The sequence below is a fragment of the Trachymyrmex cornetzi genome, unplaced genomic scaffold, assembly GCF_001594075.2.
Source record: "Trachymyrmex cornetzi isolate Tcor2-1 unplaced genomic scaffold, Tcor1.1 scaffold790, whole genome shotgun sequence".
NCBI classification, from domain to species: Eukaryota; Metazoa; Arthropoda; class Insecta; order Hymenoptera; family Formicidae; genus Trachymyrmex; species Trachymyrmex cornetzi.
In genome coordinates this window covers 6,816-19,732 of record NW_017300125.1, presented here as the reverse complement: position 1 = coordinate 19,732, position 12,917 = coordinate 6,816, and the positions used below count along the sequence as shown (strand labels likewise).

General features: G+C 44.3%; 1 protein-coding gene and 1 pseudogene across 1 annotated transcript; both read left to right on the top strand.

Moving 5' to 3' along the window:
• The first annotated feature begins 8,394 nt into the window (after positions 1-8,394).
• On the top strand, positions 8,395-10,316 carry LOC108768367 (uncharacterized; annotated as a pseudogene).
• Positions 10,317-10,350: 34 nt separating this feature from the next.
• On the top strand, positions 10,351-11,151 carry LOC108768366 (uncharacterized). Its single transcript, XM_018518766.1, has 2 exons — positions 10,351-10,504; positions 10,628-11,151. Exons 1-2 carry the CDS (start codon positions 10,351-10,353, stop codon positions 11,149-11,151), a joined length of 678 nt encoding a protein of 225 aa, XP_018374268.1.
• The last annotated feature ends 1,766 nt before the right edge of the window (positions 11,152-12,917 follow it).

Below are 12,917 nucleotides of genomic sequence, written 5' to 3'. Positions count from 1 at the left end.
CGAAGGATGCCACCCGCCCGATGATCCAGAATAACGCCAGAGCGGAGATATAAAGGTAGGCCCGATACTTTCCGGACAGACCTCGTATATCTCCAGATAGTACTATTCATTTGCTGATCAGTGGAATCAACAGTCGGTCCCTACGAGAGACAGCAGCTGCACTCGACCTGGAATCCGTCGACTCATTCTTAGACTCGATGCACAAAATTACATCGGTCACATTAGAACCAGAAAAACGGCTCACAACGGATTCAAAGGCCGCAAAAGTAAAAGAGCCCACTTACAGAAGAGGTGGCAAACCAGCTCATCCAGTATCGACATCTCAGAAGGACGAATTGAACACCTGCGGATTCTGCAAGATCCCGGGACACACGTTCGAAAATTGCTTTAAGCGACGACGTCAAGAACGGCTTCAGATGACCGCCAGGGCTTCGCCTACAACACCGTCCACCACGTCGCCGACAACTACCGTCTCCGCTGTCGTCGCAGTGAGGGATGACCAGACGATAGCACACGTCCAGCCTAAGAGTAAGAATTTATACATTAACGACCTCGCGTTGGAGGTTACGGCTTTAAATAAGGTTATTTGTAAAATGTCTGCGTTGTTAGATACGGGTAGTCCCATATCTTTTGTTAAACCGTCAGTGTTTTGTAAAATTTTTACGGACAATTTTGATATGTTAATCCCGCCAAAAGTAGAATATAAAGCAGTAAATAACTTACCGGTGTTAATACACGGGTCGATTGTAACGACAATCACATTGAAACAAATAGATGACGTCGAATTAGATGTTAATCTGCACGTGTTAGCCGAGGATAATCTCGCCACGGATCTTATACTAGGCCGCGATTTCTTAGAAAAACACGGCTTGACAATAATATATCGCCCGATTGGGAAAACAGCTGACGACGCTGTCGCGTCTCCGCGCGCGTTCCCAAAGTCATTACAACAGATTCTCGCCTGTGCCGAGATTAACGACAACTCAAATCGATATGGCGAAATTGTCACTCATTTTAATAAAGAGGTTACAGCTCAGCTGACTAGTTTATTAATAGAAATCGATAATAAGCACGTCGATCGAATTGACGACGATTATAAAGTCACGGTTAGATTAAAGGATGCGTCGGTTTTCGCGTACGCTCCGCGACGATTCGCATATCAGGAAAAATTACAGATGCGAGAGATCACTAATGACCTTCTAGCAAGAGGCATTATTAAAAGAAGTAACTCGCCGTATTGTGCGCGCGTTGTACCGGTACGAAAGAAAGACGGCCGTATGCGCCTATGCGTAGATTTACGTTCCTCTTAATCAACGCGTTATCAAACAAAAGTATCCATTTCCAGTAATAGAAGACTATCGCTCTTCTTGGAAATAAGCGTGTTTTCACCCTTCTCGATTTACGAGATGGTTTTCACCAAATTAAGGTAGATGAGCAAAGCACACAATATTTCTCATTTGCTACGCCTGACGGGCAGTTCGAATATAACCGTCTTCCGTTTGGTTATTGTGAAAGTCCTGCTGAATTTCAAAAGAGGTTGATAAATATTTTTCAACCGCTTATCGAGGACAATAGAGTAATAATATACATAGACGACATAATGATCGCGACCGAGACGGTTGAGGCAAACTTAAATATTTTGAAACATGTTTTGCTCACCTTGAAAGCGTACAGCTTCGAGCTCAATCTAGATAAATGTAAATTTCTTCAGCGTGAAATCGAATATTTAGGATATACGATTTCTCACAATGCAATCACGATTAGTTCACGACACACCGAGGCGATCAAGCAATTTCCGCGCCCACGTAATGTTCTGGAAATCCAGCGATTCATGGGTCTGGCTAATTATTTTCGTAAATTCATTAGGGACTTCTCTAGTAAAACTAAACCGCTTAGAGAACTATTACGTAAATCATCTGTTTTTGATTTCTCCGAAAATTGTATTAACTCGTTCGAGTTGATTAAAAGAGAGTTAATCTCCTCCCCTGTTTTGGCTTTATATAATCCGAGTGCGGAAACGCAACTGCACACGAATGCCAGTATCAACGGGCTGGGTGGAATTTTACTACAAAAGCAGTCATCCAAAGACTGGAAACCGGTAGCATATTTTAGTCAGCCTACCAACGAGTCGGAAAAACGGTATCACAGTTTCGAACTAGAAATGCTAGCTATAGTGCGCTCTATTGAACGTTTTCACATTTATTTATACGGTCTGAATTTTACAGTAATAACGGACTGTAACGCGCTAGTATACGCAGTAACGAAAGCCAATTTGAACCCACGAATCGCACGTTGGACACTAGCATTACAAAATTACACGTTCGATGTGAAACATTGAGCTGGCGAGCGAATGGCACATGCCGATGCGTTAAGCCGCGCGGTACTTTATGTAGACGCCCTTCCCCTCGAACGTGAGCTCGAATTCAGGCAGTTAAAAGATTCGCACTTGCAATCGATTGCCAACGAATTGGAGTTCACCGACAATAAAAAATTTGAATTAATCGACGGCCTGCTCTATCGAAAGGACGCAGACTGCCCTAGATTTGTAATACCAGAGGCGATGATCACGAATATAATACGCGTATACCATGATGAAATGGCCCACTGCGGCATCGAAAAAACGATCAAAGGTATAGCAAGTACCTATTGGTTCCCAGGAATGCGACGAAAGGTTGCCGACCACGTCGACAACTGTCTGACTTGTATAATGTCCAATTTTTCGTCACATTCGAAGGAAGGTGAATTGCAAATAGAGTCTATGTCTAAAGAACCATTCACATCTCTGCATATCGATCATTTCGGTCCGCTCCAGCAGACTGACGATGGCTATCGCCACATTTTTATAATAATCGATTCATTTACGAGATTCACGTGGCTTTTCCCCACGAAGACTACTAGTGCTAGAGAGGTGAAACAAAGTTTGAAAATTCTATTTGACATTTTTGGCTCGCCGCAGGAAATAATTTCCGATCGCGGAACTGCATTCACATCTTCAGAATTCAAATCGTTTGTCGAACGCTATTCCGTTAAGCACCGGCTAATTGCAGTAGCGTCTCCATGGGCTAACGGAATGGTGGAGAGAGTGAATCGCTTTGTAAAATCGACACTCAAAAAAATTATAGAATCAGCTTCAGATTGGAAAAAATCATTGACCAAGGTGCAATATGTCTTGAATAATACTTTTCATTCGAGTATAAAAAACTCGCCTTCTAAAATATTTTTCGGTTATGATCGGCGCAATCACTCCGATAAATCGCTTGTAGATCTCGTGAACGACTTAGCGGATATAGATTTAGATGTGCAAAAGCAACGCGATAGAAATATTGCAGCCGAAGCGACGCAACAGCTACGGGAATATAACAAGCAATATTATGATAAAAGACATATCGCCCCTACTAACTATAACAAAGGTGATTATGTAATGATTTGCAAGTTTCAATCGAAACCAGGAGAAAGTGCTAAACTCAACCCTCCTTATAAAGGGCCGTACATGATTGAGGATGTACTTAAAAATAATCGTTACGTCGTAACGGATGTGCCGGGATTCAATAGAACTCAACGACCGTATAAATCAATTCTATCTCCTGATAAAATAAAACCCTGGATTCGACCAATAATTGAATCAGACGTTATCACATAACGAATCATAAATTTAATTATATATCTCTGTATATGTGGTGAATGTTTAAAATAAAAGAGAGTTCCACGTTTTATTCAAGTATACTCATAGCTTTTAAGCGATTATAAAGTTTAATTTCACATACATGTTCGATAAAATTATTAGGTTATAAGAATTTATATTTAGCGTACTAGCAATATATATTATTCTAAGCTACAAAAAAAAAAGAGAAAGTCATTCGAGGACGAATGCTCTGTCAGCATGGCCGAACTGTAAGACACAAGGTATAATACGTTATTATTAGCGTTTTCGATTGGGGTGCACTGGCTGCACTCAGTGTCAAGAGCGTGTTCGATTGGCAGTGCCAATGCGCACTTGGCTAGTGTCACATATTCATTTGATCGCACGACACTCGCGTAGTGCGCACTCAGTGCGCACTAAGTGGCACGAGATATTTTGACGGTGCCAGTTCAGTGCACGTTTTATCACAGTTAAGGATATACATAGGGACAAGCAAATCTGCGCAGTTGAATTGAAAACGGGGTCTTGTCCCTACTCTTAATATCTTTTACTGTAGTTTTGTAACATTTTGTTGAACATTGCTTCAAAGTGAACAAAAATGAGTTTCAGCTTTAGCACTGAAATTCTTTTGAACTTGCACTATTCAGTGCAACCCATGGAACTCGTCCAGTGTTGGTGTGAACTGAGTGCGCACTGGTGCGCACTAAATTTTGCCCAATCGAAAACGCTATAAGTTTCCGGTCTTTTCGCACATGCTCCCGATAGCTGGCGACCTCTTGTCAGCTGACGCTCATTGCGCTATCACGCTAGCGGCGCTCGCAACCGTGCGCTGGAGTCAAAAAGCCGGAGCACGAGTTTCGGAAAATAGCTTAGCGAATTACAAGTACGAGTTTCGGAAAATAGCTTAGCGAATAACAAGTACGACCGACACGTTATCGAAGTACGTTCCGCAGTAATACGTTACTTTTATCGATACGTTATAATAGTCTCGAGTCTCTTCGGAGATGTGCTTGCCGTTCCGTCATTGTATCAAATCTACGTTTGATTTATAAGTCGCGCAGTGTAAAGTTGTGTTTAAAAATAAAGTCAGTGATCGTTGAATTTAGAATAACGTGACTGTTTATTCAAAGCCTTTATCACGCTGTATCACGCAGTGACATCCTGATCATAAAACCTGCTTATAGACTAATGAGCATTGAAATCCAAATCGTAAAATAAAATACGAACTAAAAGTAAAATAAAAATCAAGCTGTTAATCTTACAGTTAATATCTTACAGTTGTTAGTTAAGAGTCGTCGAGTTCTTACGTTGAGTTTCGATCTGGCAGCGCTGCGGTGCGGACGTGCCTGTTCAGTCTCCGTGTTGTTTGACCGTGTAACGAGTGTATTTTGCCTGCGAGCACCTATTGTGCGCCTTATTCTAGTTATTTGAACGTTTTTCGTGTCGGACCTCTGAATATAAACTTTGTGCGCCACTGTAAAACACAGTATAAAAGACACGACTCAATTTGAGGCATTATGCCTCAGCCCCCTGGGGTGGGGGACGATGGCCGCGGCGGTGTTTCGGGCGCATCTTTCTCTCTTAATCCCCCGACTCTTATTCTAAATCCTTATTCACCCTCTGATTCTAACATATCTTCTCCCCCTAATTCTCCCCATAGCGAACAGGCCTCTCAAAACCTACTAGAAGACATTTACAAGGAGGCTGGCCTGACAATACCGAGCCACCCTCGAGACGAGGCGACCGCGTTAGAGCGCAGCATCACCAACGCAGGTAATGAATGTCCGGTGGGCCCGGACGGGGCGACTTTCGTCACCTCTGGGCCTTCCATGGATTCGTCCCCCATGGACATCGACGAGGAACAAAGGCAAGCTAAAAAACGAGCATTGCCAGGGCTAGCAGAGGATAATTCTCAAAACAAGCACGCTCCTCCCGCCAAAAAAGGTGCATGCGCGAGAGCAAGTAACCCTGATTCGCCGTCCAGTATTCGGGCAGATTCCCATGAAAATTCAGCCAACGAGAACTCGACCAATAAAATAACGGCACGATACAGCCAGCGCGACATAGGCCCGTATGTTGTTTACGTATATCCTAACTCTCGAGACAATATAGTCCATTCCACGCTCATAAGCCGCATTATAGTCAAAGCCGGCATTCCTGACATCCTCGAAATAAAGAAAACTGGTAGAGGAAAGATAATGATCATAGTCAAAACCGCCTCGAGTGCCAATCGATTGGTGGAAAATTCTGTATTTGCCAAACATAACCTGAAAGCATTTATTCCTTCTTTCAAGGTTCTCAGGACAGGATTAATCAGTGACATCCCACAGCAAATTGAGCTGGACGTTTTAAAGGAAGGACTGGAATCCCCAAAAGCCAAGATAATCGATGTGCAGAGACTAAACAGGAGATGTGTCACGAATGAAAAGGTCGAATATGTCCCATCTAGGACAATCCGCATCAAGTTTGCAGGTCAGATCCTGCCGCAAGAAATCTTTTTGTTTAAGGTCAGGCATGAGGTTCGCCCTTATATTCCACTACCGAGAATCTGCCATCTCTGCCACAGAGTCGGGCATGTAAGCGGCTCGTGCAAGAGCACTCCAAGATGTTTACATTATGGTGAAGACAAAGCACAAGCACGACAGCAGCGATGATAACAATGCAGATCAGCCGTGTCGTATGCAGGGGGAGAGCCCCAGATGCATTAATTGCCAAGGTGATCACTGGGCCAACAATCAAAACTGTCCAATGATTGTTAAGCAACGCACTATAGTCAGTCTCGCAGCTGTGGAAAATATTTCCATAGCGGATGCAAGAATATGGGTTGAAAAAGGTTGGAAACCCTCTTCTTCACCTTCCAACGCATCACTGAGAAATAACACGAACAACTTTCCCAATCTTCCTCGCGGTAAGGAGGCTTACTTCGAAAACTCTAACAGATTTAACCTTCTAGGTATTGAAGAACCTGAAAACGTGCATCGCTCATACGCTGAAACCCTAAAATCTCAGAGTCAATCACAACCACAGTCACAAAGAAACAAGCAGATCTACCGCAGAGGGAATACGCCGACGACGACGTCCACATCGGCGCTCACATCTCACAGATACGTGACTCAACCCAGCATGCTTCAAGGTGCTACGACGACGGGGCTCACCGTCGGGTTCTCATCGAGGCTAACGGTCGGGCCTCGTGCAAGTCCGGTAACGGCGTAGCCTTCTCTAATTACTCCTCCAAATGGTCAGAACCTCGAGGTACGTACGCAGGTAAGGCGAAAGACGAGCTGGATTTTGCTGAGTTGCTTGCCATGGCAACTGGAATCTTTTCACACTTCCAGAATAACAACTTCACCGGCGGTCTTAGCGACATCTTTAGGCTCCTCAAAATTCTTGGCAAATACTTTTTCCAATCTTCTTCCTTCGTTTCTCAGCCTGAGAGAGAGGCGAGAGATTCTCCCGGAACCCCCCATGTCATCAACGATTATAACAACAGGTTCGAACAGCAGCAAGCCTCTGCATTCGATTACGATTATGAATCGGATTGCAATTACAATTTTCGGAACTAAATCACACACTTCACGCAATAATGCCAATCAGGTTAGTGACATCCCGCGTAGCCTGCGTGGTCCCTTGTCTTCGCCGCTGTCGCGCGGCGGCTTGGCGGATTGGGAACCGGTGGCGGTATCGCCGCCTCCCTCGCCGGCTTGCCGGCGCCGCGGGGGTGGCAGGGGCGCAGCTCCGAGGAACAGCGCATCTCACAAACATTTCAGCATTTTTCAATGGAATAGTTATGGAATTAGAAGTGGACTTCCCTCACTGCTTTCAATAGCAAAGGATTATCACGTTCTATGCATCCAAGAAACCTTGCTTAAAAACAATAATGCTTTCAATATCAAAGGTTTTAACGCATATAGGAAAGATATAACTCATCCAGGAGACCGAGATTTATGCACACTAGTAAGAGCGGATATCAAGTCTGAGCTCGTTGTCCTTCAGAATACTGAACACCCATCAGTAGAATTCAACGTGGTCAGAATTGAATGCCTGACTTCCGAACCGGTGATTATCGTCAACGTCTACCGACACCCCGGGCAAAGAACTCCCGCTTCCTTCTTCAGATCTCTACTCAATAGCCTGCAAGGTTACAAGAACCTTATCATCCTGGGAGATCTCAATGCTCATCACCCGGCATGGGGCTCTAGGACATATTCTAATTCGGGAAGGACCCTTCACCAGATCATTGGAGAATATGACTTGTTCATACTCAATGAAAAAGCGCCAACCTTTGTGAGAACCTCATCAGCCGCTACTTCAACTATAGATCTAGTTCTGGCGTCTCCCTCCTTGGCACCTCTGTGCAGCACCAAAACAAACTCCGATACTCTCGGTAGTGACCACTTTCCCGTCATCACGACAATCGGTATTCAAGCTTGCTTTAAAAAAAAACTTTATTATAAAATACCATTATCTAAAGAAATGTGTCAGGATCTGTCTCGGATCCTGCTCTCTACCACTAAGGATCTTCCCGCTCAAGTTGGAGATGATTTATTAGGTCGCTATGACGCTTTCACTAACAATATCCTTGAGGCGGCCAGGAGCTTCCTCCCGAGGGCAAGCGCCTCCCACGCACCTCTGTACAAATAAAAAAATTAGAATTTCCACCTTGGTGGAATGAGATCTGCTCCAAGGCGGTTCGCGATAGAAAGAAGGCCATTAGAGAGTTTCTGTCCGCCCCCTCCGAGGAGAACCATCAAGAATTTCGCAGGGCTCGCTTGAATTGCGCCAGGGTACTCCTAGAACAAAAGAGAAGAGGATGGCGCAACCTTGTGAATGGTTTCAACGCAAGGACTCCTACCAGTCAGATTTGGGCCTTGATTAAAAGTTTCAAGAGGAGGGCGTCACAACAGGACTCCCCGCAGCAAGAACACACACGAATTGCCTTGGAAGCTATCTCTAAACTGTGTCCTCCGTCGTCCTTTTGCAATAGATCCAAAACCTTGACAGACATGAAATCGGAGGACGAGAAAAACACAAGTACACATACTGGGCTGGACGACCCCCTGACCATGAGCGAATACCGGAGAGCAAAAATCTCTTCCAGAAAAAACTCCGCGCCCAGACTGGACCAAGTTTGCTACAAGATGCTGGATCAGCTGCCCATGGAACACGAGACGTATTTGTTATCTATGTTCAACGAAATCTTTTCCCGGGGAACATTCCCAGACTCATGGAAAACCTCGCTGGTTATACTCATTCCTAAGCCTGGCAATAAGGCGGTTAGACCCATTTCGCTTATGTCGTGTGTCTGCAAACTTATGGAGCAAATTCTTTATCAGAGGCTGAGATGGTTTGTGGAATCTAACCCGATTCTTCCTCAGGCTCAGGCTGGCTTCAGGCCTTTCAGGAGCTGCGACGACAACCTAGCCGCTCTTACAACAGCAATCAGAACTGGCTTCTACGAACATTCCGTCACGGTCGCGGCCTTCTTGGACATTGCAAGTGCGTTCGACAACGTGGATCCGTTTATTCTCCTGGAGGATCTGAAAGATATAGGAGTTCCAGCTCTCTTCAAGAAATTTGTGGAGAACCTGATTAGCATCAGAACCATGTTTTGTGTAGTCGACGGTGAATCTCAAGGACCTTATATGGCACAAAGGCACCCCACAAGGTTCGACTCTGAGCCCTCTGCTATTCGACATTTATTTTAGGAATTTGGGCCAGCATTTGCATCCTGACGCTCGATTTCTGCAATACGCCGATGACGTGGTGCTCTACTCCACACATAGGGACCCGAGGATTGCTGCTGAGTCGATTCAGGTTTCACTCAACAAACTGTACGAATATCTTAAATATAGAAATCTGGAATTATCCCCGGGCAAGTCTAGCTGGATTTGCTTTTCACAAGGACCCGGAAAAAAAACTTCATCAAAATTAGTAATTAATGAGAATCAGGTCCCTAGAGTTCATTTTCAGCGCTTCTTGGGGGTTATTCTGGATTCCAGCCTTAAGGGTGGCCACCGTCTTAAATACCTCATTGAAAAAGGCAAAAAAATCTCTCGCATCATGGCTACCTTGTCGGATGTTACCTGGGGCTGCCATCCGGGTCTTCTGCTCACTCTGTATAGATCCACCTTTCGCAGTGCGGTTGAATATGGGTGTCGCTATTTTACTTGGTCCTCTTCGCCGAATTATCTCAAACTGGTGCGTTTGCAGTATAGAGTGATTAGGGGAGCTATGGGATATCGCATTTCTACGCCGATCAATGTTATGTTAGCTGAAGCAAAAGAAATCAGCTTTGACATTAGGCTCAATCTAAATATTTCAAGATTCATTTACAAAGCTATGGCAAGTAGGTTCAGTTTGGTCTACCGTTCCCTGGAGGAGATGGAGATAGCGGTTACCAGAAGGAACTGTAAGATCGACGCCATCAGCAAATCCAGATTATTCAAGCATTATGTAACCAATCGTGGAGAAAAGAGCATTATCCATCGATCCACCTACCCACCCGCTTTCTGGCTCTCCTACGAGGTCCTTACTCTACAAATAAATTACATTAACGACTTAAAGGGCTGTAACAAGAAGGATAACCCTAGCTCGACTAAGGCGGATTTCTATCACAAATCCTTTAATTACAGACAAAACGCCGTCTCCTGGTACACTGACGGATCAAAGAATCTAGACGGCGCGGTGGAGCAGCGGTTTTCACGCCTGATATGGAGGGAACAGTAAAGCATAAATTACCTCCTGAAACTTCAGTTTTTTCGGCGGAACTATGGGCCATCCTTCAAGCCATCCAGCTAATCGGAGATCTTAACACTAAGAAGAACATCATCTTTTCAGATTCCGAAAGTGCATTGGAGGCACTCAGTAACTCCACTAGGGCCCATCGTAACTACATAATCTATTACATTAAACAAGCTTATCTTAACATTACCAAGCAAGACAAGGAAATTATATTTTTCTGGATGCCTGCTCACGTCGAGATCCCAGGCAACGAATCTGCAGATGCTGCGGCCAAACAAGCAGCCATAGAGGGATACAAACCCCCCTTCAAGATCCCTTATGAGGACCTTCTCACGGAATCTACCGAACAAGCAAAAAGACAATCCGAAGAAAGCATGAAGATCATTTCCAAATCCAAAGGCACTCTGTACTATGAAAATTTTTATAACGCTTCATCTAATAAAACATGGTTCCATGGAGCCAACTTATCAAGAAACGAAATCGTAATGATTAACCGTCTGAGGTCAAATCATATAAACGTTAACGAAAGCCTCCATAGGGTCAACATGGTGGAGTCTCCTGCATGTCCCTGTGGTGATCCCCGACAATCAATCAATCACCTCATATTTCATTGCGAAACCTTCAATTCTAATTCATCTCCTATAAGAAATTACATAGCGCAGAAATTCCCTGATCCTTCCCCGAACCTCCTCCCGGCCCTTCGTTCCCCTTCTCCCAAACTATGTCGCCTGCTCTTGGCATTCATGAAGGCCAACGAGCTTTTCTTTTAGCTACTCTATATTTTTTCCCCTTCCCTTCTCCTTTGGCGCGCGACTCACCGTTGGGTGGTAGCAGGCGTCTGGTGATGGGGGGGGGGATCGAGATTGCGCGTCATCACAACAAGTCGGCAACCCCTTAACGTTTAACAACCAGATATGCAGACCTCAATGGCCTAGTTTCAGCCTGGTTGGCTGCCTGGCCAAATATTAGGAAGAAGAAGAAGAGTTCTTACGTTCCGAGGCCGAGGTTCGGTCAAAAGAAAAGGTCTCTTTCAGACCATCGCGATTTCCAATTCAAACTCAAGTCCAACAGATTTCCATTTCTATTTTCTATTAGTAATTTCATCTAGTTATATAAGTAGATTTTACTTAACTTTGTTAATCTTAACCGCGTTAAATACTAAGTTGTAGCATAAGCTTAATCGTGTACTTGATGTAATTTAGTAATCATAAAATATACAAGTTATTCTTTTTGAATATATACAAATACGTACGTGCAATTTCTCTCGACGAAACCTTCCTTTCGTAACCGGCATCCGTCGCGCGTGATTACTCTTTATTTAAATTCGCGAATTGGATGTGCGAACGAGCGGCGATCAGCATTGAACCAATCTCCACGCACCAACGACGGGCCTGACCAACCAGAATCCGGACCGGTCTGCACGCGCTGTACCACGGATCGCGCCATCGGAGAGCTGTTGCTGAGACTCACGAGGTAATCACCGTATGGTAAGTGCAATTTGTCTCACTTCACGGTAACGAAGCTATAAGTGGATGTAGCATGTGCCCTGTACATCCATTTTCGCGCCTATCCACCGCCGGCCGTCTCATTGATATAAACCCTTACGTAGCGTGGGTAACTAGCGCCTGCTGCGTATCAGCCTTGATATATTGTAATAAGGAAGCTGATGATAACAAGTGTCCTGCGTGTTACACCCTATTACCGGCCGCCGAGAAGGCTAAGTATTTAGGGACATTACGGCACTACATCCACTTAGGATTTGCCGAAAGATTCGAAATCTGTAGCGCATGTTCGGTGTCCTTGGCTACTGTCCGCCGGGAGGCACCCAGTTAGACACGGCTCAATTGGACACGAGCCACTCATAGCGCTTGAGACTACAAAGCTCCTAAGCACCGGTCGCTGTGATTGGTGGTGTCCAATCGAGCCGTGATCAATCGGGATCACCCCCTGTCCGCCACATCTCAAATTGTCGCGATTGCCCGGAAGTCCTAGAAGGGGTGCGTTCGAAAACCTATTCCCCAGGGTAGGGTTCGCTCAAACCCGTTCGTAAATGTCATTTTTTCCCCATTCTCCGTTCGAACAGCGTTCGAAAATATATGGGAAAAATTCCCAGAGTATTCCCTGCGTACCTTATTCGAGAGTGTGGGAAAGATTACCTGTGCGCAGTGCATCAAATCACGCAAGTGCGGTATATTTTTTAAGCGCGTATTCACGTGTACACGATACAATGAATAAAATAATAAAAATAAATAAATTATCACACTGTGTTGTGAAAAGTGTGGAGAAAACACCGATTTTTAACGCGAAAAAAGAAAAAGTTCTTCTACAAGACAAAACAAGTAAATGCAATTATTTAAATTATTTAATCCCTTTTATTAACACATGTATTCTTATTTACAAGTTAGTTATTTTGATATAATTTATAGTCTGTAGCAAGTTTTAGTCTGTTTATTTACGATTAACTTTTCTGGAATATACGTAATTATTTTCCAAATTTGGTCCAAGAATTGTCAATAAAACTTCAAATGCGGTACGT

Coding starts and splice junctions, on each gene's coding strand:
- LOC108768366 (XM_018518766.1), top strand. CDS start 10,351: ATGGAGGGAACAGTAAAGCATAAATTACCTCCTGAAACTTCAGTTTTT. Junction 10,505..10,627: donor AAGTGCATTGGAGGCACTCA/GTAACTCCACTA, acceptor TCGAGATCCCAG/GCAACGAATCTGCAGATGCT.